Raw genomic sequence first — 27,177 nt, 5'->3', positions numbered from 1 at the left:
GGGGACTGGACAGGGTGGTCCCTGGAGCTCTGGGACCGACGGGCTCAAGCCTCTGTCTCCAGCACCTGATTCCTCCCCTCTCTCTCCTCCAGCTGTGGGACACACTCCACGGGCAGCTGGCCTCCCAGCACACCTCTCCCAAACCTGTGAATTGTGTTGCATTTCACCCAGAGGGGCAGGTGCTAGCCATAGGCAGCTGGGCTGGCAGCTGCAGCTTCTTCCAGGTGGACGGACTCAAAGTCACCAAGGTGAGAAGGTCCAGTGTGGCCCTGGGGGAGGAACACAGAGAGTGGGAGTGGAAGGCGGGGGATGATGGACATCCACATTTTGTGTCACTTTCGGCTGTGTTGAGAGCAACTCTGACATTTCTGCTTCTACCTCCCTGTGTAGGAACTGGGAGCTCCAGGAGCCTCTGTCTGTACCTTGGCCTTCAATGTGCCTGGGCGGGTTGTGGCCATGGGCCGGCTGGACAGGATGGTGGAGCTGTGGGCCTGGCAGGAAGGGGCACTGCTGGCTGCCTTCCCTGCCCACCATGGCTTTGTGGCTGCTGCCCTTTTCCTGCATGCTGGGTGCCAGTTATTGACAGCTGGAGAGGATGGCAAGGTCAGGTGTCAGAGGGCTGGGGGTGGGTTCCAGGGAAGGAGTGGCAAAGGCAGGGAATGTCTGTGGAGGGTGGGCCTTTGTTGAGTGGACTGTGGAGATAGCTTGGCTGGTGTGAGCTGCAGGGAGAAGGGTGTGGGTGTGAGTACAGGTGGCTCTCAGAAGACTGTTTGGAAGGAGGACTTTAACAGGGTGGCTATAACTCTGGGGTGGGAGTGGGGTATCTTTAAGCCCTTTTATTGGCCCTCAGGTTCAGGTGTGGTCCGGGTCTCTGGGTCGACCCCGTGGGTGCCTGGGTTCCCTTTCTCTCTCTCCGGCCCTCTCCGTGGCTCTCAGCCCAGATGGTGATCAGGTGGCTGTTGGTTACCGAGCCGATGGCATCAGGATCTACAAAATATCTTCAGGTACAAAGGGAGAAAGGATGGGGTGTTTGAGTTTTTGGAAAGAGACCCCCTCCTTTACAAGTGTCTTCCTCTCTTGTTTTCTCTCCTTCTCTAGGTTCTCAGGGGGCTCAGTGTCAAGCACAAGATGTGGCAGTGACTGCACTGGCCTGGCTAAGCCCCGAGGTGTTGGTGAGTGGTGCAGAAGATGGATCCCTGCAGGGCTGGGCCCTCCGGAGGAGCTCCTTTGAGTCCCTCTGGCTCATGTCCAGATACCAGAAACCTGTGCTGGGCCTGGCCTCCTCCCAGGAACTCTTGGCTTCTGCCTCAGGTACTGCTGGGCAGTGGTCAGGGTTTGGGTTAATTTAAAACACACACACACACACACACACACACAGACACAGGCATTTTTTTTTTTTTAACAACTTCACAAGTTCTTTAAATGCATTTATCTTGCACAATTGGTCTCTAGACTGTTTCTTCTTGTTCTTTAACCCTGATTCTGGGACCTCTTTGCAATGTCTACGATCCTTTGAGTTTCTGCCCAGTGAGAGACTTTACTGTGTAAATGGATGGGCTTCCCTCAGGAGGAGAGAGAAATGTGGAGGTGAGAATGCAGAGTGGCCTCAGTCCTCTCTTGGTAGAAGGCTCGGTCCCAGTGACACTGGACACTGGGAAGGGGAGTGTCTGGAGGTCAGCTGGGAGCTAGAGAGAGACAGCTGCAGAGCCGTGGCTGGGAGTGCCTGGCATCCTCTCCTGTGTACTCAAGTGATGGCTGACCCTTGTCCAGGGCCTCTGCACAGCCCATGATCACTCCTCCCTTCCTTGGAGCTGTGCCTCCTCCCGGCCCTCAGTCCCCCTGATTGCCTTTGTCTTTGGCCTCCGGGCTAGTCTTGCTTCCTCTTTCAGGGAATCTTCCTCTCTCCCTCTTTCCATTGCAGAGGATTTCACAGTGCGGCTATGGCCACGGCAGTTGCTGACACTGCCACAAAAGGCAGAACACTTTCCCTGTGCCACCGAACTGTGGGGACATACGGGCCCCGTAAACTGCTGTAGCTTCAGCACTGATGGGTGCCGCCTCGCCACCGGGGGCCGGGATCAGGTGAGCCACTCTCCCTCCACCCCCAGTTCCTGAACAACCCAATTTCTGTTGCTTCCTCCAGCTTTTTGCTTGACCTGCCCTCCTTCCTTCTGTAATACTCTCTCCGTGAAACTTCTTGTCTGTAATGGCCCTGGTGCTCCTCCCTCCCTCCCATGGTCCTAACTCTTCATCTTTTGGGACCTATCCAGAGTCTCCTCTGCTGGGATGTGAGGACACCCACAGCCCCTGTTCTGGTTCACTCCTTCCATGCCTGTCACCGTGACTGGGTCACCGGCTGTGCCTGGACCAAAGGCAACCTCCTGGTGAGTGAAGAGAAGGGTGTAAAGCTCAACAGGGTTCCTGGGAGAGGACAACACTCCCCATCTGATCCTTTCTGACACCCGTTTAGAATAGTAATAACTAACACCCTGTATGACTCAGTGGTTGAGTGCTGACCTATGAACCAGGAGGTCATAGTTCCATTTCCAGTCAGGGCACATGCCTGGGTTGCAGATTCATCCCCAGAGTGGGGTTGTGCAGGAGGCAGCCGATCAATGATTCTCATCATTGATGTTTATATCTCTCTCCCTCTCCTTTCCTCTCTGAAATCAATAAAACTATATTTGAAGAACTAGTAATAGCTAACATTTATTGAGCGGTGAGTATGTGCCATGCATTGGATTAAGCTCATTGCATATATTGTCTCATTTAATCTTTACAATGCCCTGTAAAGTATATACTGCCATCATCTGTTTCACAGACAAGAACACTGAGTTCAGACAGATCAAAGGACATTTCCAAGGCCATGGAAGTGATAAAGCTAAACCAGTAAACTTTCTGATGAGAAAGCTCTTGCTCTTGACAAGAACACAAAACTGTCTCCCAAGGGTTTAGGATGCCCCATCCCTGCAGTAAAGGGTGCTACTGTTATTTCTTTGGTCTAAGGCCACACTCAAGGCTGGGGAAGCCTAGTTTTCCAATGGAGAGTACCCATGTTCTCAAAAGAGATGAGAAAGGAGAGAATAAGCTGAAGAGACTTGTCATAGTTTGTCCTCCTGCCTTCTAGGCAGCCACACCTTTCCTTGGCATTGCAGACTTTCACCTTGGTCTGGATTTGTTGACTGACAGTGCATTAATAACAAGGACTATGGCTACTATTTATTCATTGCTCATTGTGTACCAGGCAGCTGTGCTAAATCCTTCGCTATAGATGCATCAGCCCCACAGCAACCAAGGCAGATAGGTGAGCTGTCATTATCCTGGTTGGATAAAAACCTAAGGCTCAGAGAGATGAACTTGCCCCAGGTCACAAAGTAGTGAATGGTGGAGGTAGGATTTGAACCCAGGATAGCCGTGCTCTCAGTCACAAGGTGTACTGCCCTCCATTATATATATACAAAAATGCTAGAGGGATGCTGATTCTCCCTCTCCTCTGACTCTGCAGATCTCCTGCTCCAGTGATGGCTCTGTGGGGCTATGGGACCCAGATTTGGGACAGCAGCTTGGTCATTTCCTGGGTCATCAGAGTGCTGTCAGCGCCGTAGTGGCTGTGGTGAGAAGGCAATACAGAGTTTCCTGGGGTCTCTGGGAAGACCAAGGGTGCTTTGGGAGACTGGATGCATTGGGTATCTAACCCCACAGGCAAAGAGGTATAAAGAATGAGGTGCTTGGGCCTGGATTAGAGCAGGATTAGGGTGTTGAGGCTGAGAGTTGGTGTGAAGGGAGGGCAAGCATGAAAACACAGCATCTTAAATTTATGACCTTGTGGGAGGATTGCAGCCATGAACCCCCCAGTTTTAGGTCCCCAGTTCTCCTCACTCTTTAAAATCTTCTAAGCCCCTGGTGCTCAGCCCACAGCTCTGTGGTGGGGTTGGACTTCCCATGTCTTGCTGAGTGTGACTCTGCTCTGGGGCAGGAGGAGCACGTGGTGTCTGTGGGCCGGGATGGAACCTTGAAAGTGTGGGACCATCAGGGAGTGGAGCTGACCAGCATCCCTGCTCACTCAGGACCCATCAACCATTGTGCAGCTGCTCTGGAGCCCCACGCAGGTGATGAGATGTCAGCTACCTTCCCTCCCCTGCTGCCTCTTCCCCTTTCCCCCGTGTCTCCCCTTATTCTCTTCTTCTCACTCATTCTCCGTGTCTTATCAGCTTGCCAGCCTGGGTCAGAGCTTCTGGTGGTGACTGTTGGACTGGATGGGCTCACACGGTTGTGGCACCCGCTCTTGGTGAGTTTCCTGAAAGGATAGGTGTGGGAGGTAGAGAAGGTACAGCGGGATAACCTTCTGTGTGTCCATCCCCTATTGTCCCATCTCCATCCTTTCTTCCTAGGTGTTTCAAACACATACCCTACTGGGACACAGTGGCCCAATCAATGCAGCTGCTGTTTCAGAGGCCTCAGGCCTCCTGCTGACCTCCTCAGAGGATGGTTCCATACGGCTCTGGCAGGTACCGAAGGAAGCAGGTGAGTGAGGTGTGGAGAGAGGCAAGGTATGAAAGAGGGTTGTGTGACTGGGACCAAGAAGGTCAAGGGTAGCCCGATATCTCCTCTTGTTTCCCAGCAGAGGTCCAGCTCCTAATGAATCCCACTGCTCTCTTCTCCAGATGAGGCAAATATACCTAGGAGTCCTGCAGCCATCACAGCTGTGGCCTGGGCCCCCGATGGTTCTGTGGCAGTGTCTGGGAATCAAGCTGGAGAACTAACCTTATGGCAAGAAGCTAAGGCGGTGGCCACAGTACAGGTGAGTTGGGCACTCTCAGTTCATTGTCTATGTGAATTCTGCCCCTGCTGTGTATTTAATGGCCTGGGGTGGAGGTTGCCTAGATGCCTGGGAGAAGAAAGAGGGTGAATCCTGGCTTCTCAGAAATACTGAAATGAAGTTGTGCACACCAGACTCCTGGCCGCATCAGTGCTCTAATCTGGTACTCGGCAAACACCTTGGTCGTTGTCAGTGCTGATGAAAAAGTCAGCGAGTGGCAAGTGGAACTGCAGAGGGATTCAACACCCAGAAATTTCAGGTGAAACAAAGCAGCGGGTTAATGTGGTAGGAACGGTAGTCTCCTTACACCCAGGATTTTATTCAACTCACTGCACCTCTGCTTTTGAACTAGGTCAATGGGATGTTAGTTGTTAGGCAGAAAAAAGTCCCTAGGAAACTGTTTTCTGCTCCCAGTCATCTCAATTTAAATAATAGTTAGCCTACTTTATGCTAAGCTCTGGGTCAGGCAGTATGAACTTAACTGTGTTTATTAAGAGAGCTCACAGTAGAGGAGTGTGCATATAAGTAAACTGCCAACAGTATTCAGAGTGATTAGTGCTACAATAAATATATATATAAATATCTATAAATATATTTGTACATATATATGTATATATATATATGTATATACATACATACACACACACACACACACATAATCTGGAGCTGCAGAATTGGAGAAATTTACATTTTACATAAGAGTTGCTATTTGAGGTTGGCCTTAAAGGATGAGTAGGAGTTTTCTGAACCAGTAAGGGAAGGGAATGGATTTGTAAGAAGAGGAAGTAGCATTAACAAGTGGCATGGAGCCAGGAGAGTGCTTGATGTATTCTGAGTACGCATAGCCAAGTCTTTGTGTTCTTGGTGGGAGGTGGAGGTGGGAAATTAGATTGAGAAGATAAACCAGGCTGTAGAGGTGGTAAGAATTTTGAGCAGAATAATTATCTGGATTTTAGAAAGAGAACTTGGGTGGCAGTAAGGAGGATGGATGGTAGTGGAGAGATGCTAAAGGTAGGGAGACCACTTTTATAGCAGTTGCTATAGTCAGGGGAGACATAATGTGGGTCCTGACCAGGGACAGTGGGGATGAGAAGGAGAGATACAGATTTAGACATGTGCTACAAGTAGGATCCATAGTGCTTACTGATCACTTGGAGGTCAGAAGGGAAGGAAAAGGCAAGAATGTTAGAGATTCCTTGTTTGAGCAAGTAAGGGGAAGATGATGATGAATCCTGATATAAGAAAAACAGGAAGAGGAATAGAATTTGTAGGGACGATAATACATTTTGTTTTCTACTTCACTGAGGAGCCTCAGAGAGGTGGACTAAAGTAGGCTCTTTCTCCTCCCATGTGCCTTTTTGAGCTACAGTCTCCGCCTGAACCGAGTTCTGCAGGAGGACTTAGGGTTCCTGACAGGTGTGGGCCTGGCCCCTGATGGCCACTCCCTCATCTTGGCTACGGCAGATTTGCAAATATTGCACTTGAAGCCAGGGGATGCTCCCTCTGAAATCTGGTAAGATCCAAAATGTAGTTCCCTCTCAGGCTGGAGAAACGGGGGGAAGGGGTTAGTGGTTACCCTGAGGTTGGGTCTGACTGAGAACAAGCACTGGGGTCTTACAGTCAGGTGTTCCTGGGCTCAGCCTCTTTCTTCCTTGTAAACCAGGCGTGACTACACAGAACATCCTATGATGTTGTCCACCCACCAGGACTTTGGTGTGTTTGCCCTGCAGCCAATGGCCCCTGGAGTTCTTTCTGTCTTAGTAAGTCCTGTTTGGGTGTGTGTTAAAATAAAGATTTGCCCAGAACCAATATTTTAAAACCTTGGGCCACAATGGAGGATAAGAGAGAGGGAAAGGCAGTTGGTTCCAAATCTTCTCTTCCTTCAACTGGAGCAGCTATACTTAAGCACATTGTATATTGACTTTCCCTCTAAGATTTCATTGATACAAAAAGAAATTCTAGCGTTTAAGAAAATCATAGGAAACCATAAATCTAGGTGTTTCCTTTATTGCATTTTTTGTCTCTTACCACTATATTAGTGTCTGGAACGATACAGACATATCTCATAGATATTATTTTGAGCGAAAGAAGCCAGACACCAAAGAGTATGTAGTACATGATTTCACTTAAATGAAGCTTAAGAACAAGCAAAATTAGTTTATAATGACAGAAGTCAGAATATCGTTAGCTCTCGGGGTAGAGGTCTCTGGTATTGACTGGGAAGGGGCATGAAGGCAGCTTTCCAAAGTGGTGGAAATGTTCTACATCTTGATCTGGGCAATGATTGCATGGATGTGCAAAAATTCATTGAGATACACAGTTAAGATTTGTGCACTTTACTATATATGGGTTACAATTAAAAAAAAAAAATCCTGACCAGCTCTATCTGGTTTGGCTCAGTGGATAGAGCATTGGCCTGGGGACTGAAGGGTCCCAGGTTCGATTCCAGCCAAAGCACATGCCCAGGTTGAGGGCGTGCAGGAGCCAGTCAATGATTTTCTCTCATCATTGATGTTTCTATCTCTTGCTTCCTCTCCCTTCCTCTCTGAAGGAAGGAAAGAAGGAAATAAATAAATAAATAAGTAAGTAAATAAATAAATAATAAACAAACAAACAAACGAATGAATGAATGAATGAATAAATAAATAAATCCTGACCAGTCCAGAAGAGAAAACAGTTGCTTTTGTCTGGGCCGGGGTAAGTGGCACAAGTAGGCTAAACAAAATGACCTGTCCTTTCAGAGGCAAAAGGAGTCTGGAGAGTTTGAAGAGCGCCTGGACTTTGATCTGAACTTAGAGAATCCCAGTGGGACCCTAATATCAGTAACTCAGGCCAAACCTGAATCTGGTGAGTGGTGAGGGGAGGCCACAAGGAATCTAGAGGTGGCCTAGGGGAGGATGGTGGACCCTGCAAAGCTCGAGATCTGGCTCTAACTCTGCCCTTGGAATGGCAGAGTCCTCGTATTTGTGTGCCAGCTCCGATGGGATGCTGTGGAACCTAGCCAAATGCACCTTAGAAGGAGAATGGACCACAGGTAACATCTGGCAGAAAACAGTACAAATGCCTGAAACCCAAACTCCAGAAATAGACACATCTGTGTATAGTGACATGGTGAGCTGGCCAACAACCCCATGTCTAAAGACACGGCAGCGTAAAAAGGTGAGTTTGAGGGAAGGGTTACAAATACAGGGGATGAGGCTGTAGGTCTGATCCTGATGCTTTCTCGACTAAGGAGGGCCCACAAGAACTCACCATACATTTCCCCTTCCTCTCTAAGATTCACTCAGGCTCTGTCACAGCCCTCCATGTGCTGCCTGAGTTGCTGGTGACGGCTTCGAAGGACAGAGATGTTAAGCTGTGGGAGAGACCCAGTATGCAACTGGTAAGTGTGCGTATGTGCAAGGAGGGCTGAAAGGATGTCACAAGGGAGCAAACTTGGGATAAGAAAGGTCAAAAGATCAAAATTTTATTTTCTTCTGTCCTTCTTGCAATAATATGGGACTAACCTGTTCTAAATAAAAAGCATTAATGTGAGAGAAAAACAGGGTAGCAAGGAGGCCCTAGGCTTATAGTTCTCATCTCCCTCTTTTTTGTTCACATTGTAGCTGGGCCTGTTCCGGTGCGAAGGGGCAGTGAGCTGCCTGGAACCTTGGCTGGGGCCTGACTCTACCCTGCAGCTCGCAGTGGGAGACACACAGGGCAATGTATACTTTCTGTCCTGGGAATGAAGATGCACTACTCAGGCAAGAGGTACCATTTGTGCTGGATGTGCAAGCCTGAAGACACTGGTGGAAACTTCCTTGATAAAATTATAAAAATAAAGTATCAAGAAATTTCAAGTACAGTCCTGCCTGAGTTCTCATGTGGATTTGGACCAACTGGAAAGAAAATGGATGTTATAATGTTTCTTTTCTGATTTAAGATGATTTTTTACTAGAACTGCAAGAAAGTGAACCAGATCTTTAGTGGATATTCTTTGAAACTAAGCTTTAAAATTCTTGTGTCATTTGCTGGGCCAGGGAGCCCAAGATACTACTTCTTCCTAGAGGAGGAATGAAAGTGATGTTGGCCATCACTGAACTGGAGACCTCTTACTTGGTCAAGAAAAAATAAGGGAAGGAAGAATAAATCGATAGTGCCCCTAGTAAGGGCCTTTAGAAAGAGCTGGGATAGAAGTGGGAAAGCACTAGGTTCCTCTTAGAAAAACAGTCCCATCTACTCAGAACTAACTGCCCAGATGAGCACTGAAAGCAGACAGAGTCTTCTGGCTTTCACAGCTTCTGCCGGAACAGCAGCAGCCACATGGCTTGCAAGCATAAGTCAGTACAATCATCTGCATTTTTTTAACTATATTTTTTATTGATTTCAGAGAGGAAGGGAGAGGGAGAGAGAGATAGAAACATCAATGATGAGAGAGAATCATTGATTGGCCACCTCCTGCTTTCCCCACACTGGGATCGAGCCCACAACCTGGGCATGTGCCCTGACCAGAATAGAATCATGACCTCCTGATTCATAGGTTGACATTCAACCACTGAGCCATACCAGCTGGGATCATCTGCATTCTTGGAAGAGATCACAAAAATGTATCTCTTTCAAATTCAAGTTCACAAAGGTTAAAATAAGTTGAAAGGGGGAGGCTTTTACTTACAGACTTACCAGAGACTGTGAGCCTCTTAAGTAAAAGTTCTAGAACCTTCTTATTTTCCTGTAATTCTGTCCTTTGGAAGAATAAGTTACCTGAGGCTCTTTCTATGGGTGAAACAAGGGTTAAGGGTCTTCTGTGTCCAAGAATTCAAGAACTTGTATGTGATAAGCCGGGGCTATTACAGGATGTTGTCCTGGGTTATGATAGGGTTCTTTCAGAGAAATACAACTGCACTCTGGTCTAGAAATGAGATTTGGGGACTTGAGTGGGATATTTTGTTCTTATTTCACCCTGATTCCAGATTTTCCATGGAGAAATCACCTGAGGGACTTGGCCTTATTTCTCCCCATGCCTCATGGTCTTCCTCACTCAGAGGATAAAGACATAAGGAACACCCTGTAGACATTTTCCAATTCTCTTGGTTATATACCTAGGAGTGGAATTGGTATATCATGTGGTAACTCTATTTGAGGAACTGCCAAACTATTCTTCAAAGCAGCTACACCATTTTTACATTCTCATGTAGTATATGAGAATTCCAATTCATCCACACCTTCACCAACTTGTTATTATTGGTCTTTATTATTAGAGTCCTCTAGTGGGTGTCAAGTGGTATCTCATTGTGGTTTTGATTTGAATTTTCCTAATAAATGTTGAACATCTTTTCACGTGCTTATTGGAATCTGTATTTCTTCTTCAAGGAAATGTCCATTCAAATCCTTGGTTTTTATTTGGATTATTTGTAATTATCTTTGAATTGTAAGATTTTTTTCTACATTCTGAATATTAGATTCTCATCAGATTATAATTTGCAAGTATTTTCTCCCATTTTTAGGTTATCTTTTCACCTTTTTAAAAGGGAAGACTGACTCTTTTTCTTTTTTAAAAATTGATTTTAGAGAGGGAGGAAGAGAAACATTGATGTGAGAGAGATATATCAGTCAGTTGCCTCCTGCATGTGCCCCAACAAGGGATCAAACCCATAACCTAGATATGTACCCTTACCAGGAATCGAACCTTCAACCTTCCAGTGCATAGGATAACACTCCAACCAACTAAGTCATACTGACAGGGCATCTTTTTACTCTCTTGATAGTGTTCTTTGATGTATACAAGTTTTGAATTATGATGAAGACTAATTTTATTATTTTCTTTGGTTGCTTGTGCTATTGATATCATATTTCAGAGACTACTGCCTAACCAAAGTCACAAATATATCCCTGTATTTCCTAAGAATTTTATAGACTTCGCTCTTATATTTAGATCTTTGATACATATTGAGTTAATTTTTGCATAGAGTATGAGGTAGTATTCCAAATTGATTACTTTGCATGTGGATATCCAAGCACCATTTATTGAAAAGAATATTCTTAATAGTCCTAGCTGAAATCAGTTGACCATAGATATATGGGTCTATTTCTGGACTCTTAATTTTATTGACCTATGTTATCTTTATGCCATTACCACACTGTCTTAACTGTAGCATTGATAGTATGTTTTGAAGTCAGGAAGTGTGAGTCTTCCAACTTTGTTCTTTTTCAAGATTGTTTTGGCTATTCGAGTTCCCTTGGCAATTCCATGTGGACTTTAGGTTTTTCTTGTTCATTTGTGCAAAAAAGACTGTTGGAATTTTGATAGGAATTTCATTGAATCTGTAGATTTCCTTGGGGGAGTATTATCATCTTAATAGTATTAAGTCTTCTAATCCATGAACAGAGTGTTTTTATTTATTTAGGTCTTAAACTTCTTTCAACAATGTACTATAGTTTACAGTGTACAAGTTTTGCACTTCTTTGGTTAAATCTATTCCTAATTATTTTTACATTTTGATGCTATTGTAAATGGAATTATTTTCTTAATTCCCTTTTCAGATTATTCATTTGTGTATAGAAATAAAATTGATTTTTGTATATTGTCTATATCCTGCAACTTTGTTGAACTTATTACTTCTAATTTCTTTTTATGTGTATGTATTCTTTAGGGCTTTTTTTTAAAAAATATATTTTATTGATTTTTCACAGAGAGGAAGGGAGAGAGATAGTCAGAAACATCGATGAGAGAAGAGAGAAACATCGATCAGCTGCCTCCTGCACATCTTCCACGGGAGATGTGCCCGCAACCCAGGTACATGCCCTTGAACGGAATCGAACCTGGGACCCTTCAGTCTGCAAGCCGACGCTCTATCCACTGAGCCAAACCAGTTTCGGCAGGGCTTTTTATATATATTAGATAACCTTCAAATATATAGTCTTACCTCTTCTTTTTCAATCTGGATGCCTTTTTATTCTCTTTTCCTTATCTAATTACTCTGGCTAGAATCCTGTACAACATTGAATGGAAGTGGTGAGCGCAGACATTTTGGTTTTGTTCCTGATCTTAGGGCTGTCAATCTTTCTGTGGGTTTTTCATAGATATCCTTTATTAAGTTGAAGTTCCCTTCCATTCTTAGTTTGTTGAATGCTTATCATGAAGGGTGTTGATTTCACCAAATGCTGTTTTGCTTCTAATAAGATGGTCATGTGATTTATGTCCTCCATTAGTTGATTTTCTTATGTTGAACCAACCTTGCATTCCAGTAATCTCACTTGGTCATGGTGTATAATCCATCCTTTTTATAGCTTGCTGGTTTAAACTTGTTTGTATTGTGTTTTTATATCTATATTTTTAAGGGATATTGGTCTATAGTTTGCTTTTCTTGTGATACCTACTTGTTTTAGTTTCATACTCCTTTGTAGAATGTGTTGGGAAGTATTCCCTTCTTTCCTATTTTTTGGGAAAAGCATGTAATCTAGTCAATTTTAGCAGCAGCAGTCTTTCAGTAAGTGAATATATTTAACTATTTCCTTACCCATGGAAATTTTTGCATAGAACAATGCTACAGTGACATCACCCATGTAAACATTGTACATCTGTAATTTTTACAGATTGTGTACATATTATTTTATTTTTTTAGTTTTTTAAAATGTTTTTATTAATTTTTAGAGAGGAAGGGAGAGGGATAAATAGAAACATCGATGAGAGAGAAACATCCTCAATCAGCTGCCTCCTGAATGCCCCCTTCTGGGGATCAAGCCCAACACCTGGGCATGTGCCCTGACTGGGAATCAAGCCAGCAACCTCTTGGTTCATGGGTTGATGCTCAACCACTGAGTCACACCTGCCGGACAGAGTGTCTACATTTTAAATTTTGATATTGGTAGTCTGGTCTCTCTAAAAAGTTGTAGGCTAAAGTTTTCATTTAAATAACCTTCATTGTTACTTAAGGAACTGTGTTATGTGTGTTTATCTGTGTTGGATGTGATTACTAATAACCGGGAAGTCTTTGGATCTGACTTGGACCTTGGAACTTCTTAGATTGAACAAGATATATGAAAACTCATTCTACTTCTCGCCTCTCCTCCCCAAGATATATTTAGGCTTAGTGACAGTCCTCCAAATGCTTTCTAAATTTCTGGACATCTGTTGAGTCCTAAAACACAAAGTGGTGGGAGACCTGGCATGCAGTTGATAAACAGGGAAAAAGGCAAGTGAGAAGATTGGATTGGGAAAAAAGGACCAATTCAGACTTTGCTGCTTCTCTTCTTGTAATAATAACCAACAAATTCCAGTTTGCAGAAAAATTGAATTAAATGGCAAAAAGTAATAGCCTAAATTAGTAATATTCCTCAATGCACAGAGCTATTCTGCTGTGAAAGAACAGGATCCCACAGGGATATAATGTACAGCATAGGGAATATAGTCAATAGTATCATAGTAACTTTGTATAGTGACAGATGGTTACTAGATTTTTTATGGTGATCACTTCATAAGGTATATGAATATTGACTAACCATGTTGTACACCTGAAACTCACATAATGTTGTATGTATGCCAGCTATACTTTAATAAAAAATTTTTAAAAAGAAAAGAAACAATCCCCAGGATCCTAGATACCTGTGAGATACAAAGAATAATTATACTTTCTGTCCTGGAAATGAAGATACACTAACATCAGAAAAACTATGTGCTTACAGAAGTAAAGCCCAAAGAAGCCAGTGGTAGATTTGTACTATTTTTATTACATAAAATAAGAAAAAGTTCAAAAGTACAACATTGTTTATTTACTTGCTTGAAGATATCTTCTCTGGTTTATTTAATATCAATGTTACCACAGCTGCAGGAAATTAAATTGAACCTTCAGAAGGTATCGCATACGGACCTGGTTGGGGTTATAGACAATAAATTCATTGTAGTTGAGGGTATAACCATCTGGATTCAAAATTCCCGTGTCATGTGCTGGTCCTAAGGGCACTGTACTCCCATTCCTGCCAAGTGGAGGAAAGCATGTCAACACTTGCCTCTGGTTTAGAAGTTGAAACAGAGAAAGTAGAGCCCTATGTAGACAAGCTCTGAGTACTTACAGAGTGACGGAGCTCGCAGGATTGGGAGCCATCTTGCCCAGTCCTTTGGTGCTGTGTTTGCCCCGAAGTAATCCTTCTGCCTCTGGGTTGGCCTCCAGTAGCTCATTACACTGACCTAGAGCTACCTGCAAAGCAAAAGATCTTTGAACGCCCACCCCCTACCAAGCATTGGATGGCTCTGAAGCCAACAGAAAAGCCCATCAGTACTTTCTTCCCCTACAGCAGAGGAGTCGAATGCAATGGAAATTGCACTTGGCTCCCCACTCAAGTTCTTTGTGGTCAAACTTTTCTTTGGAAAAATAGGGATAATAAACTAGAGACCATAGACGTGTTCTTGCCCCACCTCTGATAGGAGCAGTAATCCAACATCCTTTAGGCGAGAGGCGAAGCAGTAATTGGCACTCTTGGAAGACATGTCAGCAAAGTAGATGCCTTTTCCAAACTGAAATATATAAATCAACACCAAGGTCAGCAGCTTAACGTACTGTGTTAGAAGGGAGGCTCACATCACTGACCCTGTGTTTCTATAATCTTAAACACAATAGAGACCCTTTCCCATTTCCCCTCACAGTTATGTCCCAGAGAAGCTTAGCATTGGTGAATCTCTGCTTCTAGGGAGAAAGGATAGATATATTTAGGAATTTAAATAAAGAGAGACATAGTAAAAAGTGAGCTGGGGCCCTGGCCTGTATGGCTCAGTTGGTTGGAGCGTTGTCCCATACACCAAAAGGTGGCGGGTTCAATTCCCAGTCAGGGCACATATCCAGGTTGTGGGTTTGATCTCCAGTTGGGGCATGTGTGGGAGGCAACCGATCAATGTCTCTCTCTCCCTTCCTCTCTTTAAAATTAAAAAAAAAAAAAAAAAGCTGATTCAATGCTTGGAAAGGGCACCACTAATCATAATCTAGGAGAAAAAAGGACTAGGACTGAGAAAATTATTGTATTCCTTTCCCTTGTGCCTCCTTCTAGGGTTCAGTTTCTACTCACCATGTAACCTGTGATGGGAGCCTCTGGTGGGGCAATCTGAAGCCCATGGCTCAGGATTCCTACCCAGTTGCTCAGCCTGGAGCCATGCCATAGCAGCATCCTAAGGAAAAGCCACTGTTATTGTTGTCTCTGGTGCAAACAGAGGCTCTAGCAGAAAGCCAACAGCTCCCTGTGCCGCCCTTCCCTTCGATCCATAACTGCATTCCAGGCAAGGGGGTGCCTTCCCAAACCCAAGGCTAAACAGACCTGTTGGGAAGGTCCTCTTTGAAGGCTTCTTTCTCACCCTCCTTCTCTACTTCGAAAACGTCCAGCAAGGTCATGGTATAGTCACTGTGGGTGGGAGCATGGGTAGACTGAAGGTACTGGGAAATTACCTGTGAAAAAGAATGAGAGAAATGGCCAATGTGGACTCGCTAATAGACCAGACTGAGCTGAGAACTTCAGGGCCTCTGGTGTAAATTGAGACCTTTCTGCTCCCAAATGGTCTCACGAGGCCGTCAGAAAGAGCTCCCTACCTTCCCAGATTTCTAGTAAATAGAAATTCTGTCCTATACCAAAGTTTGCTCTTAATCAGATGTAGCCAGAAAACAGTGGGGGTGGGGAAGGGTAGGTTTTAAAGGTATGAACATAAATGAACATTTTCTTACTTTGAACTCATAACTTTTATGGTCTAAAGGGTGCAAGGCACAATGCAGTTTTTTATAGTGTTGGTCCAATGGATGTTCTGGGCTTTGCAGCTCGGTCTTTACCAGCTTAATGGCAATTTCAATGTCTCCCAAAGCCTGACAAGATGAGATATAGAATCAATATAGGAAGAACCTGGGATAAGAGATTTAATACTTCCCAATCCACACATCTCTCACCTCTAGTAGTTGTATTTTGTCTGACAGTTCTTTCTCCGTCCGGATTAATGGAGGAGTACGGAGTCTAAGGATAGAGATATAACCCATAAGTCTCTGATCTGTGGCACATGACTAAAAATAATAGACCAAAGATAGGTCATTTAGAAAAAAGATATAAGAAACTTGGGTTTTTGGAAAGAGAGAGAGAGAGAGAGAGATCCGTAAAGATATTTTAACTTCCAAATATAGAGAGATATGATGTATATACTCTGAGTAGGATAAAACATATAGATTTTGACATTTGAAACGAGTTGAAAATTCTTCTTTATGAGATGCTTTTCTAAAAAGAAGATATTAAAAAAAAAGAAAAATAAAGAAAAAGAAGATATATTGCTATCAATAAGGAATACTTAGGGTATAGTCCTGTCTAGAAGCAGTAGGCCACTCAGGGTTATTTCTAGTTCACAGAGCTCTACAAAGCATTAGAAGGAATAGAATAAGCACAAGAATATAGAATCAACAAAGATATAGGAATGTATATACCTAATAAAGGGTGTCCCAAAATTCACGCAAGAAGTAATTTTGATAGAAAACACAGGTTTATAATTAAAAATTGTAAATTTTTTATTGATTCATATATAGGGTTATGTACGAAATAGCATATCGGGTAAATGGCCTCCACAGCACAAAAAACTGGATTAACATGTTGCTATAGCGAGCACCATTAACTGTTATTGCCTGAGCAGCCGCATTTCGGTCATGGAAAATTTCAACAAAAGAGTGCTTATGTGCCAGCAAAGCTGTGGAGGCCATTTACCCGATATGCTATTCCATACAAAACCCTATACTGCATACTTTATGTATCAATAAAAAATTTACAATGTTTAATTACAAACCTGTGTTTTCTATCAAAATTACTTCTTGCGTGAATTTTGGGACACCCTTTATTTAAGTTCACAGAAATGGTGTGTGGTTATAGTCGCCTTAAAGAACAGGAAAAAGGGGGTGATATGCCTGAAGGTGGTTGGATAGTTACTTGTTGGTTGGATAGTTAAACTCATTCTCACTTGAGTTGGTAACTTCCACTTGGTCAGAGAATATGGTTGTAATCGGGCCAGAAGACTGAATTCCATACTTGTAAGCTGATTAGTTAGGCTATCTATAAATCATTTTGGCTCTGTATCTATTCCAGATGATCATTTCCTTAGAAATGAAAGACTAAGTAGAAGACCAAAGTGAAATAACAGCACAGGCCTTACCCAAAGTCATGTGGGATCCTGGTGTAGAATTCATTGCATGCTTCCACGAGAGCTCGTCCTTCTTGGCCAGCCCGAATACAGTCCTCAATCTTCTTAAGAGACTGGTAACCTGCCTTGATTTGTGCCACTGTCAGCTTCCCTGCAGACCCAGCAAGAGATGAGACTCCACAACTAAAGTCCTATCCTGTAAACTACATTTACGCCCTGCCCAACACAGACTCTCACCTTTCAATTTTCAAAATAGACCCTGCTCCCTCCACACAACCCCTCACCCCAAATCTCTTTTTCTTCATTCATATCAGTAAGTTTTCAATCATGATAGTGATGAAAGAACTTGTTAAAGGAACTAGGAAATATGGAGAGAATGTAGGATAGAACTTGAAGTCCTACCAAGTGGGGCTTTCTTGGTGTCATATTTCATTTCTATCATCATCTCTTCCATGGCCTGGACATTACAGATCAACTTTATCAGCTCTTGTAAACGAAGATCTAGCTGTGACTCCAGTTTCAAGGGGGATTTAAGAGATTCCTCTTTTTTTGTTTCCTCTTCATTCTATAGCCAAAATATAAATAATAAAATCTAAAAGGATCTATTTTAAGCTCTCTGCAAGGACTGGCTGTACAATATTCCTGGCAGGTGACCATCTGCCTCTGTTTTTAATACAGGCCCATGCCATTATTACCTAGGTAGAGTACTCAATATGACTTCCACCTTCTAGTCCTACTCTGCCTCCCATAGGTAAACACTCAGAATAAGCCTCAAATAAATACAATATAATATCATTCAGTATGTAGAGACAGCTATTTTGTCTTAAATCTTCTCATCTTAAGACTAAGATTTCTCCAGGACAGCTTTAAACATCCTGGTTGTACTCCAGTTTCTCTAAATTGTTAGTACTGTGGTATACAGGGGGGGGGGGGGGGGACAAAAGTAGGTTTACAGTTGTGAATATGTGAAAGTTTATTCTTGTATTATTGTTTATTAATTACTGTACAGTAGGTCCTCAAGTTACTTTGGAGATCCGTTCCTACAGCAAGACATAACGTGATTTTCGCCATAAGTCGGAACCCACCTACGTAAGCACCTACGTCACTCACATGGAGCACATTACACAGCAGTAAAGAAGTGAAACAGTAAAAAAAATTTAAAAGAAAGATAAAAATTCCTGACCTTTGTGGTAAATAAATAATAAAAAACATAAAGCACATATGTACATATGTCAAAATGACAGAATTTTCTTTTTAATAAATACTGTAAATGGGAGATGGCGACGTAACCACAAAATGATGTACGTCGAGTCCGACATAGCCCGAGGACTGCCTGTATTATTTTCCATGCAAACAACTGTAAACCTACTTTTGCTCCATCCTGTAAAACCAGAAGTAAAGACAACTTTAAATGTAGTTTTTTTCCATTTGACTATTAATTACTCCTCTCTTGATTTGTAACATTAAACTTCTGGAAACAGGACCTAAGATTTTATAGGAACCTTAGTCAATAATAGAGACTAGAAAAAAAGCACATTTATCCTCATTCTACAATCCCTTGAAGATTACAAAGATGAGTGAAGGTAACTCATGAGGGAACCGTAATCTGTTCTTGGGCAGGAAATAGCAAGACTCAGGATACTTTGGCCCATTCTGATCTAGGACCTGATCTAAGTCATTCTGATAGACTTCACCCTGGTTAAGAGGAAACAGTTTTCCCCTAAACATGCAGTCAGTTTACCTGAGTATTGGTGGTATAGTCCATTTGTACCATATCATATTTTCCAGGCACCTTCTTAAACTTCTCACGATCCTCCCAATTGTTTTTTGTTTTGTCAAGGAATCTGTAGAGTTCAAGGTGGTGAGAAAAAATCTTACAAATAAGGGTCTATTAGTAGGGATGGGCTTACAATTGTTTCCTTAGAACATCTCCAAACTTTATTTCCCACAACAGAGCTTTCTTACACATCAACTTTCCATAAATCTGGATTCTAAATTAGAGCCCTAAATAAACAGTAAGGTTCTGGGTATAAAGGGAACAAAAAAATGGGGGGAAACGGACCTTTGGGCTTCCCAAAGCCTCCGGAACACCACACAACCCATAGGAAGTTTAAGACAAAAAGATCCTTATCCAACCCCTTCCTCTGAAGGAAACGTTTCTAAAGACTCCAGAAAAGTTCTTCATCCATCCATAGGAAAAGTATTTTTTTAAACTCTAGCTATATATTCTCATCCCACTTTCCCCAAATTTCCTAAGTTGTTGATCATGTGCTAAATTATATTAGATCTTCTATTTTTAGTCAATTTCAAGGTTCCAGGTGATGTAATCACTAACTAAGGATGCAGTCTGATGTTCTAGTCACAGCATGTTATAGTGGAAAGACATTAACATTTAGGCCAAATCACATTTATAAAATTCTTAAAGAAGATACATCCAAGAAGAAGGGTATATTTTACACTCATTTCTTAGTACTCACTTCTTCTGAAACACTTCCTTGGCCTTGTTGAGGTCCCCTGAACAAGCCACCAAGCTGTGCTGCCCCACTTTCCCAACTGCAAAGTAAATGCCACGTATAAGGTCGGAAACCTAACCCAAGAAGAGGTCTCTAATAGTAACAAGTCAGTTGTCTAAGGTCTGGTTAGCTTCCAACAAATGGACAAGAAAAAGTGAAAGGGCTTAGGGAATATATCCTGTTGCTATTAGTTACCTCCTACTAACTGCCATAGTTCATGAGCAGCACTAGGAGAGTTCTGTCTCTCAACAGGCTGCTCGTAGTTTTTCCAATGAGAACTTCCTACTGAAAATGCCTGCCACTGCACAATTACAGAAAGCACAGTCCGACTCCTAAGCCCCGCCCCAAGTTACAGAGCCTCCCTTCCACCAATTTAAGTTTAGAGGAACCTTGGCCACTCACTAAGTTGCTTCTGGCTTTCTAAATGACAACTCAGAAAATGCGTAAGTCATTACCTCGGCCCCATCTCATCCAAACACTGAAGTTCCTCTGAGCATCATCTTCTAACAGCTGAATCAGATAGTACTTGTTGTTGTTGAACTGGAGATTGGTCTATGATGAGTGAGACAAATAGAAACATAAAATAACAGGCTTGCAAATAGAAGAAGCATAAACCAGCGACTCTTCCTTGGTCAGAGGTGCCAGTAATTGCCATAAGGAAAAGAACAGCATGGGCAAGGCAATCAGATTCTTGTAAGAGTGAAGATTTAAGGAAGGATTAGGTTCTACATTAAACTTTGAATTTCTAGGAATTAAAAATGGAGCCTGGAAGCTTCCTCAAACTTTCTACCCTGTAGGGCGCGGCTATAGGGTTAAGCCTCAGATTGACCTGTTGGCAAAGCCACAAAACAAATCCCAGCTTAGAGGGCACAGTCCTCTTAGCATAATTAGGCTTGACCTTATGAGCTCCCTGTATCTTATCTAGGAAGCTAATGGGCTGAGGGAGAAGTAGCAAGTGCTGCCAAAACAAGTGAAACTCACAAGAACATGTAACTATGGTGACCACTACCTTGTTTACCTCTGGCTATAAAATAAAGGCTCAGCTTGCCTCTGGATCTCTCTGTGTGGCCTCAGCTAGGCACAGGAAGATCCACCTAGACCCAGCTTATTCTCTTTGTCATTTCTTCATCCTTCACCGCCCTCACTCAGGCTTTCGAACCCTTGGCTGAGCTGGCTCAGCACACTACCCAATCTCAAATGTGTTTTCCAGCTCCCAATCCATTCTCAATGATTATTTTTCAAATGAAGATAATTTTGATGCCTCAAAGAGCCATAACTATTATGCTTATTTGTTTAGACAATTTACTGTTTAATAGCTTTAATTAAGGTTTGTTTTGTCAACTGCAGCGATTTGACAATGAGCTGAGAGCAGGACAGTGTTAGGAAGGGATAGAGGACAGGCAGAAACCACTGCCACATCAGTTCCCGGCATGACTTGGAGACATTCTGAGAGAATGTGACTAGAATCTTAGAAGAGGTATACGGTAAGTAACTTACTCAGAGTGAAGGGAGGGAGTAGACAATAATAAGGAATAGTAGTTTGTGTGATAAGGTTGAGTCCTGGTTATCCAGGCACTCTTTTTATTAAGTGTCTGCCCCTTCCTATCTTATATTTAATTCACACTGTAAAGCCAAAGGATGTTAGAACAAAAAGGAGCTGTAAGATGCTCATATTTCATGTAAAAGAAGTAGTAACAAAGCACTACTAGGTAGCTGTTAAAATTATATGTGATGGGTGTATAAGTTCAAATATGAAGATATATAATTAGGATATATATTTTAACCAAGCAAATGTATTATCTATTCAAAACAACAAAAATAAACAAAGAGGAAAAGGTTAATAAGAAAAAAATTCATAAATTTAACATAAAAATGTAAACTTCAATAAGGGCAAAAAGTATACCAGAAAGAAAATCAAAAGGCAAATGACAAATTTGAAAAACATACAGGCAATTTATACTACAGATTAGTGATTTTCAAATGGTGTGCCTCAAAAATTTTTAAAACATGCAATACTTGACTATGTAGTCAGGGGCACTGCTTTTTCCTTTGATTGGCAAATAAAACAATGACAACAGCCAACACAATAGCTGTCCTATGTGAATGAATCAAATTAATACCTATTTCTTTTGTCAGGTGGACAAAAAATTTATTTTTTGGTGTGCCACTGAATTTTAGTAATTAGTTTATGTGCTAGGAGGTTAAAAAGGTTGAAAATTGCTGTTATAGATGAAACACTATTCTCATATTATATAAAGTTCCTCGTAGCCAGTAAGAAAAAGACCAACAACCTGTCGGGAATGTGCAAAATGATATGAACAGAGAGTTCATAGGTTCAATAAAAGACAAGAAATCTGCAAAAAACTCTGCTTGTTATCAAGGACTCCGCTATCAGGTAGACTTTACTACAGAGCATGTGTCTAACATAAGGGACTCCAGAAGTAATGATCTGGGCATTGGAACACTGTCATCAATAACTGTCAAGAAGAAATTCCCATAAATAGAATGGCTTCTCCCCTTACCTGATTTAACATGACATCATACACATCATTCCCTTCACAGTAGATATGGGCCTAGAGAGAAAAGAAAAAACTGACATTTGTATAGTCTTGATGAGATCCTAACCGAGGTCTTATGCCTCAAGGGGTCATTCTCCAGCACTACCAACATCCATCTTCCAGGGAAAGAAATACAAAAGTATCTTCTTTCACACATAAGCTGTCATTCCTATAATAAAAACCGGGGTGGCTCAGTGGTTAAGGGTCGACCCATGAACCAAGAGGCCACTTATTCAATTCCCAGTCAGGGCACATGCCCAGGGTTGCATGCTCGATCCCCCGCAGATCCCCAGTAGGGGGTATGAAGGAGGTAGGTGATTGACGTTTCTCTCTCTATCCCTCTCCCCTCCTCTCTAAAATCAATAAAAACATATTTTAAAAACAAACAAACATGATGCCTTTCTATAATTAGATAAATACAATACAAATGATTCTCAGTTAAAAAAAACCTATTCTCAGTAATTCATGCCATACCAGGGCATAGTTTCTCATTTTCCCCCTTGATAATGATATAATTTTCTAACTGAAACAAGAGAATGATGTATGGAAAGCTGATGACAGCCCCATAAGTTAACCAGGTTAAAAACACCCTGATTATTAATCCTTAACACCACCACTGCCATCATTTAGCCTTGCAGAAAATGAATCACTAGTAATATTTTGGCGAGGATTCGTGAAATAAATACTAGCAATGTTCCAGTGAGAATCTCAACAATAGAACACTGCTCTCTGAGAAATCAATGGATTCAGGAGTCTCTCACCTTCCCCACCTTTAGGGTGCACTCTGGGTCCACGGGAGCTTTGCCCTTTAACAGCAAGGTCTTCACAGACTCTGAGGAAAGACAGGCATGTACTATGTCTACTTGTATGGGAATCAAACTGGTTAGAAAGAAACTTGTCATAATTAACTTTGCCCTTCCCAGGCAATCCTGATCTGCTCAAGCCTCAATCTGTTTCAAATCATGAAACTGAAGGTTCCAAGAAAATGGTAAACCCAGAAGATAGAAAGTTACTGTGCCTTGGAGAAGCGAGAGTTGAAAGAACAGAATATCCTCCACGTTTACCCCTCCCAGAGACCTTCTTGCTGGCCCATGTCCTCCCTGGCCTACCAAGGAGGCTGACCTTGCTTGTCTTCTGTTCTGTCCTTATCAGCCTTTCCTCCAGGCACAGGCTCTTTTTTCACCTCCTGCCTCTGGCATCTTCGAGTTTTCTTGGCAGGAGGAGAGTCTTGTGTATTGTCGGTTTCATTTGATGCTAAGGGCAAGAATGGGCAAACAAAGAAGCAAAACAAAGAATGAGTGTACAGTGAATATAATCCTACTTTGAAAAAGCACCGCCTTTTTAAGGAAATGGTTTAGGATGGTTTTGTAAGGTTACAAAAAATAATAACAACTGTTGATAATAGTCCGAGTAATCGCTTCCGAGATTGCTATTCGGGCCCAATAAAAAAGTAAAATAAAGTAAAAGGCTCCTTGCAGCTGCAGCGGAGCTCCGTCCTGTCCACTCCCGCTCCTTTCTCACCACTACTCGCTCTAACCGAGGAACAAGTCAGTCAGGAAACCCCAGCGCAGCCGTGGCTTTTAAAGATTCCAGAAAGACACCCGTGGGACCAGAGCTGACTGTGATTCACCGAATTAGAATTACTCTCTAGCCCCAAGGTAACGTCTCTGGAGCAGGTGTGTGCTGACTTGATCAGAAGTGCAAAGGAAAACAATCTCAGAGTGAAAGGACCAGCGGAGACGCCTACCAAAACTCTGAGAATCACAAGAAAACCTCCCTGTGGCAGGATTCTACGATTGGGATGGTTTCAGGTGAGGACCCACAGGGGACTCCGGACTTGCACAGCCCTTCAGAGATTGTTGAGCAGATTACTGCCTTCAGTATTGAAGCAGGAGTCATTGAGCCATTGCAGATGCTTAAATCAACCTTTTAAATAATTGACTAGCAGTTGCTAAAAAAAAAAAAAAAAGTACAAGGGAGCCATGGGACTCTTGTGAGTTCATAGGCTGAGGCATGAGTCTCATAGCTTATCTGTTCTGTTTACTTGTGCCCACCCCCCTACCTATCACTAAAATACCTGTGGTGGAATGAGGAAACGTTTAGTAAAGCGCTTGGGAGTCTGTGTGAGCTTAGAGCCCCCCTCTGACTCTTAGCTGCGGAACCTTGCAGAAGTTATCTCATCAGTTGCCCCAACTGTAAATCCACAGGATGACAATAATACCGCATCTGTTGGACGGGACTATGCATTTGATATGTAACACAGAGAATAAAGATCTCATCAATTCTAAGACTTGCACTTTACCAATTCTGCAACCCGGATGCATCTCACCATGAATGACACATGAACCATGAATCATGTTTTAACTGGAAGCGTTTTTCCCTTCTTACTGTTACATAAAATAATGATGCATCTTACAAATTTGTTTTGATTGGATGACATTAGACGTATATACACTAGAGCTGGCACTTTGTTAGGTCCACAATTCTATAATAGAAAAGCTCTGAAAACCGAAATCTTGTAAGTTTACTACCAAAACTAGTTTGGCAGCCAAGGGCGGGACAGGGGGCGACGGAAGCGGGAGGGGCTGGAGTAGGAGGCGCCGTTCTGTTCCCGACTTCCCGCCCCCCCAGCATTCCGCCCCCCAACAATGATCTCCGAACCTGACGCCCGACTGCGCCGGCCGCTGGTCCCCATCAGCCGCCGCCGCGCCGCCATCGAGCCTGACTGTTGACGTCACCTGCCCTCTCCCAGGATTCGCTCGGCTGGAGTCAAAAGGCGGGAACACGCAGCGAGGAGCGCGCGTCCAGGAGAGAAGTTGCCTGCAGGGACAGAGGAGGCACGCCCATCGAATTTGCATGTCGCTATGCGTTGTGGGAAATCACCATAACTTATAAAGGGTTATTCATAAGGGGGCCTTATATATCCGCCGTGTGCACAGCCCCTCTCCAGGGCGGAGGGAAGCTCATTGGTGGGGCTACGCGCTGAGTGCACCTCGTCACTCTACACCGTGTCCCCTGGGAAGGTCTGAGACTAGGGCCAAGCGCGGCCCTAACAGGGCCCTCCCTGAGTTGCAGGGAGGTGAGTTCCCAGAGAACGGGTCTCCGCGCGAGGGCAGACTGGGCAGGAGATGCCACGGACCCCGCCCTCGGGAGGGGCCTGGCGGATGCCTCCTCAAGCGGAGCTTGGAACAGACTCACGGCCAGCGAAGTGAGTTCAATGGCTGAGGTGAGGCACTCCGCCAGGGGGCCTCATAACCCAATTCAGACTACTCTCCCCCCGTCCTCTTTTGCTGCAGGGGGCCTATGCTTAGTTGGATTTTAGAATGGTATTCGGTGACATTTTAGGTCAGGGGCTCTTCAATCCGAGCTAAGTGCTTTACTTTGCGTGCACAAATTCACTTAATCTTCATGAGGATAACAGCTAGAGTATTTAATGCTTACTATGTTAATTCTCACAACACCCTATAGCGTAGGTATTATCCTCATTTTACATCTGTGAAAATTGATCTTTAGAGAAATTTCAGTGACTTATTAAATGTTATGCAGTGTATTTGTTTGCGAGGGCTGTCATAAATAAGTGGGTGGCTCAAACAACAGAAATGTGCCATCTCATTTGCCTTTACCTAAAGGCTAGAAAGAAATCCAAGATAAAGGTGTCGGCAGAGTGTTTTGTTTTCAAGATCTCTTTCGTTGGATGGTAGATGGCTTTCTTCTTCCTGTATTTTCCCCTGCATGGTCTTCCCTTTGTGTGTGTCTGTGTCCTAGTCTCCTCTTTTTATAAGGACACTAGTGATATTGGATTAGGGCCCACTTACATGACCTATTGCACTTTAATTACTTCTTTAAAGTCATTGCCTCCAAATACAGTCTTATTCGGAAGTACTGGGAGTTAAAACTTCACCATATGCATGGGGGAGGGGTGGCAGGTGGTGCACAATTCAGGCCATAACAGAGTGATTGATAATTTTCTTAGGTTTTATTTAGACAATGCAAGAAAACAGGAAGATAACATATTTGACTATTCTTAAAGAAGAAAATTAAAGAATTTGAGACAAAGCCCAAAGGAAAGCTGCGGAGTGTTTAAAAGTTGAATGAAATGTGCTTAACATATAAAGAGCTGTCTCAAAGTCATAAGAAAAATCAAAACCTCTGTAGATAAGTGGACAAAAGGTATAAATAGTTTGTATTATAAGCAAGCACATGGAAAAAATGTTCAGACTCGCATGGGATAAAAATGCAAATTCATATTCCACAGAGCAACTGACCTACTCTCTTCAATAAGTTATTGTAATGAGAAAAAAATAATAAGGTAGGCACTTTTTTAGATTAAAAGAGACGTTTGAGTATAGCAACCAAATGCAGCGTTAGATATTTGGGTGCTGGTTTAAACAAGCCAGCAATAAAAGACCTTTTGAGGATATGTAGGTATGGACTGAGTATTAGATGACTTTAGGGAATTACTTATTAGATGTGATAATGGTATTATAGTTAGGATTTTAAAATGCATGTGTCGCTCTGTGGTTGAGCATCCACCCATGAACCAGGAGGTCATGGTTCGATTCCAGTTGGGGCACAGGCCCCGGTTGCAGGCTGATCCCCAGTGGAGGGCGTGTGGAAGGCAGCCGATCAATTATTCTCTCTCATCATTGATGTTTCTATCTCTTCCTCTCCCTTCCTCTCTCTGAAATCAATAAAAACTTTTTTTTAAAAAAAATGCATGCTATAGTATTTAGGGATAAAATATTATTATATCTGGAATTTGCTTTAAAATACTTCAGTCAAAATGATCAAATAGGGCAAAATACAAATAATTGTTAAATTTAGGGAATAGGCCTATAGATATTCATTATATTCTTTTCCTGTTTTTCTGTATGCTTATAGTAGTCATAATAAATTTTAAAATACAACAAAAATGACAAATTAATCAAAATAAGTATAATAAAGAGAATTAACTGTGCCAATGAAGACTTTTTATCCTAATAAGTGTTCATTTTAAATGGTATCACTGATTTTGATGTGCTATTCCTAAGATTTATTTAAATTTCTCGTTTATCTGTATTCTAGAACAACATATTAAAATGACAGGAAAGAACGGCCGGTGAGCTCACAGCCGGCTTCTCTTCAGCTTCAGCCCGCACGCCGCCATCGCCGTTATGCTGGGTG

At 42.7% G+C, this 27,177-nt stretch overlaps 2 protein-coding genes across 3 annotated transcripts in view; one reads left to right on the top strand and one right to left on the bottom strand.

Moving 5' to 3' along the window:
* Positions 1 to 8,663, top strand: part of TEP1 (telomerase associated protein 1) — a 34,827-nt gene extending 26,164 nt beyond the window's left edge. Inside the window, exons 37-54 of the mRNA XM_006756754.2 lie at positions 93 to 248; positions 391 to 603; positions 851 to 1,004; positions 1,099 to 1,311; positions 1,922 to 2,082; positions 2,271 to 2,384; positions 3,506 to 3,613; positions 3,977 to 4,109; positions 4,212 to 4,288; positions 4,392 to 4,524; positions 4,665 to 4,801; positions 4,954 to 5,078; positions 6,189 to 6,332; positions 6,483 to 6,579; positions 7,561 to 7,666; positions 7,773 to 7,978; positions 8,097 to 8,201; positions 8,425 to 8,663. Of these exons, the coding sequence (XP_006756817.1) occupies positions 93 to 248; positions 391 to 603; positions 851 to 1,004; positions 1,099 to 1,311; positions 1,922 to 2,082; positions 2,271 to 2,384; positions 3,506 to 3,613; positions 3,977 to 4,109; positions 4,212 to 4,288; positions 4,392 to 4,524; positions 4,665 to 4,801; positions 4,954 to 5,078; positions 6,189 to 6,332; positions 6,483 to 6,579; positions 7,561 to 7,666; positions 7,773 to 7,978; positions 8,097 to 8,201; positions 8,425 to 8,547 (2,505 nt within the window). The 3' untranslated portion in view covers positions 8,548 to 8,663. The remainder of the gene's footprint in view (positions 1 to 92; positions 249 to 390; positions 604 to 850; positions 1,005 to 1,098; positions 1,312 to 1,921; positions 2,083 to 2,270; positions 2,385 to 3,505; positions 3,614 to 3,976; positions 4,110 to 4,211; positions 4,289 to 4,391; positions 4,525 to 4,664; positions 4,802 to 4,953; positions 5,079 to 6,188; positions 6,333 to 6,482; positions 6,580 to 7,560; positions 7,667 to 7,772; positions 7,979 to 8,096; positions 8,202 to 8,424) is intronic.
* A 4,842-nt stretch (positions 8,664 to 13,505) lies between these two features.
* On the bottom strand, positions 13,506 to 24,826 carry PARP2 (poly(ADP-ribose) polymerase 2). Of its 2 annotated transcripts, none has more exons than XM_006756752.2 (16): positions 24,669 to 24,826; positions 23,137 to 23,270; positions 22,776 to 22,846; positions 21,979 to 22,029; positions 19,912 to 20,008; positions 19,421 to 19,496; positions 18,685 to 18,787; positions 17,346 to 17,508; positions 16,956 to 17,094; positions 15,718 to 15,781; positions 15,502 to 15,636; positions 15,101 to 15,228; positions 14,855 to 14,954; positions 14,211 to 14,309; positions 13,868 to 13,992; positions 13,506 to 13,771 (listed from the first exon to the last, which is right to left on the bottom strand). In XM_006756752.2, exons 1-16 carry the CDS (start codon positions 24,728 to 24,730, stop codon positions 13,612 to 13,614), a joined length of 1,707 nt encoding a protein of 568 aa, XP_006756815.1. In that variant the 5' UTR covers positions 24,731 to 24,826; the 3' UTR covers positions 13,506 to 13,611. The 2 variants fall into 2 exon arrangements, with proteins under 2 accessions (XP_006756815.1, XP_006756816.1); XM_006756753.2 differs by having other exon boundaries at positions 23,137 to 23,268; positions 24,676 to 24,826.
* Between the last annotated feature and the right edge of the window lie 2,351 nt (positions 24,827 to 27,177).

Source organism: Myotis davidii, unplaced genomic scaffold (genome assembly GCF_000327345.1).
Source record: "Myotis davidii unplaced genomic scaffold, ASM32734v1 scaffold594, whole genome shotgun sequence".
Classification (NCBI taxonomy): domain Eukaryota; kingdom Metazoa; phylum Chordata; class Mammalia; order Chiroptera; family Vespertilionidae; genus Myotis; species Myotis davidii.
Note: the sequence above shows the minus strand (reverse complement) of the source record. Positions and strands in the feature narration are given on the sequence as shown.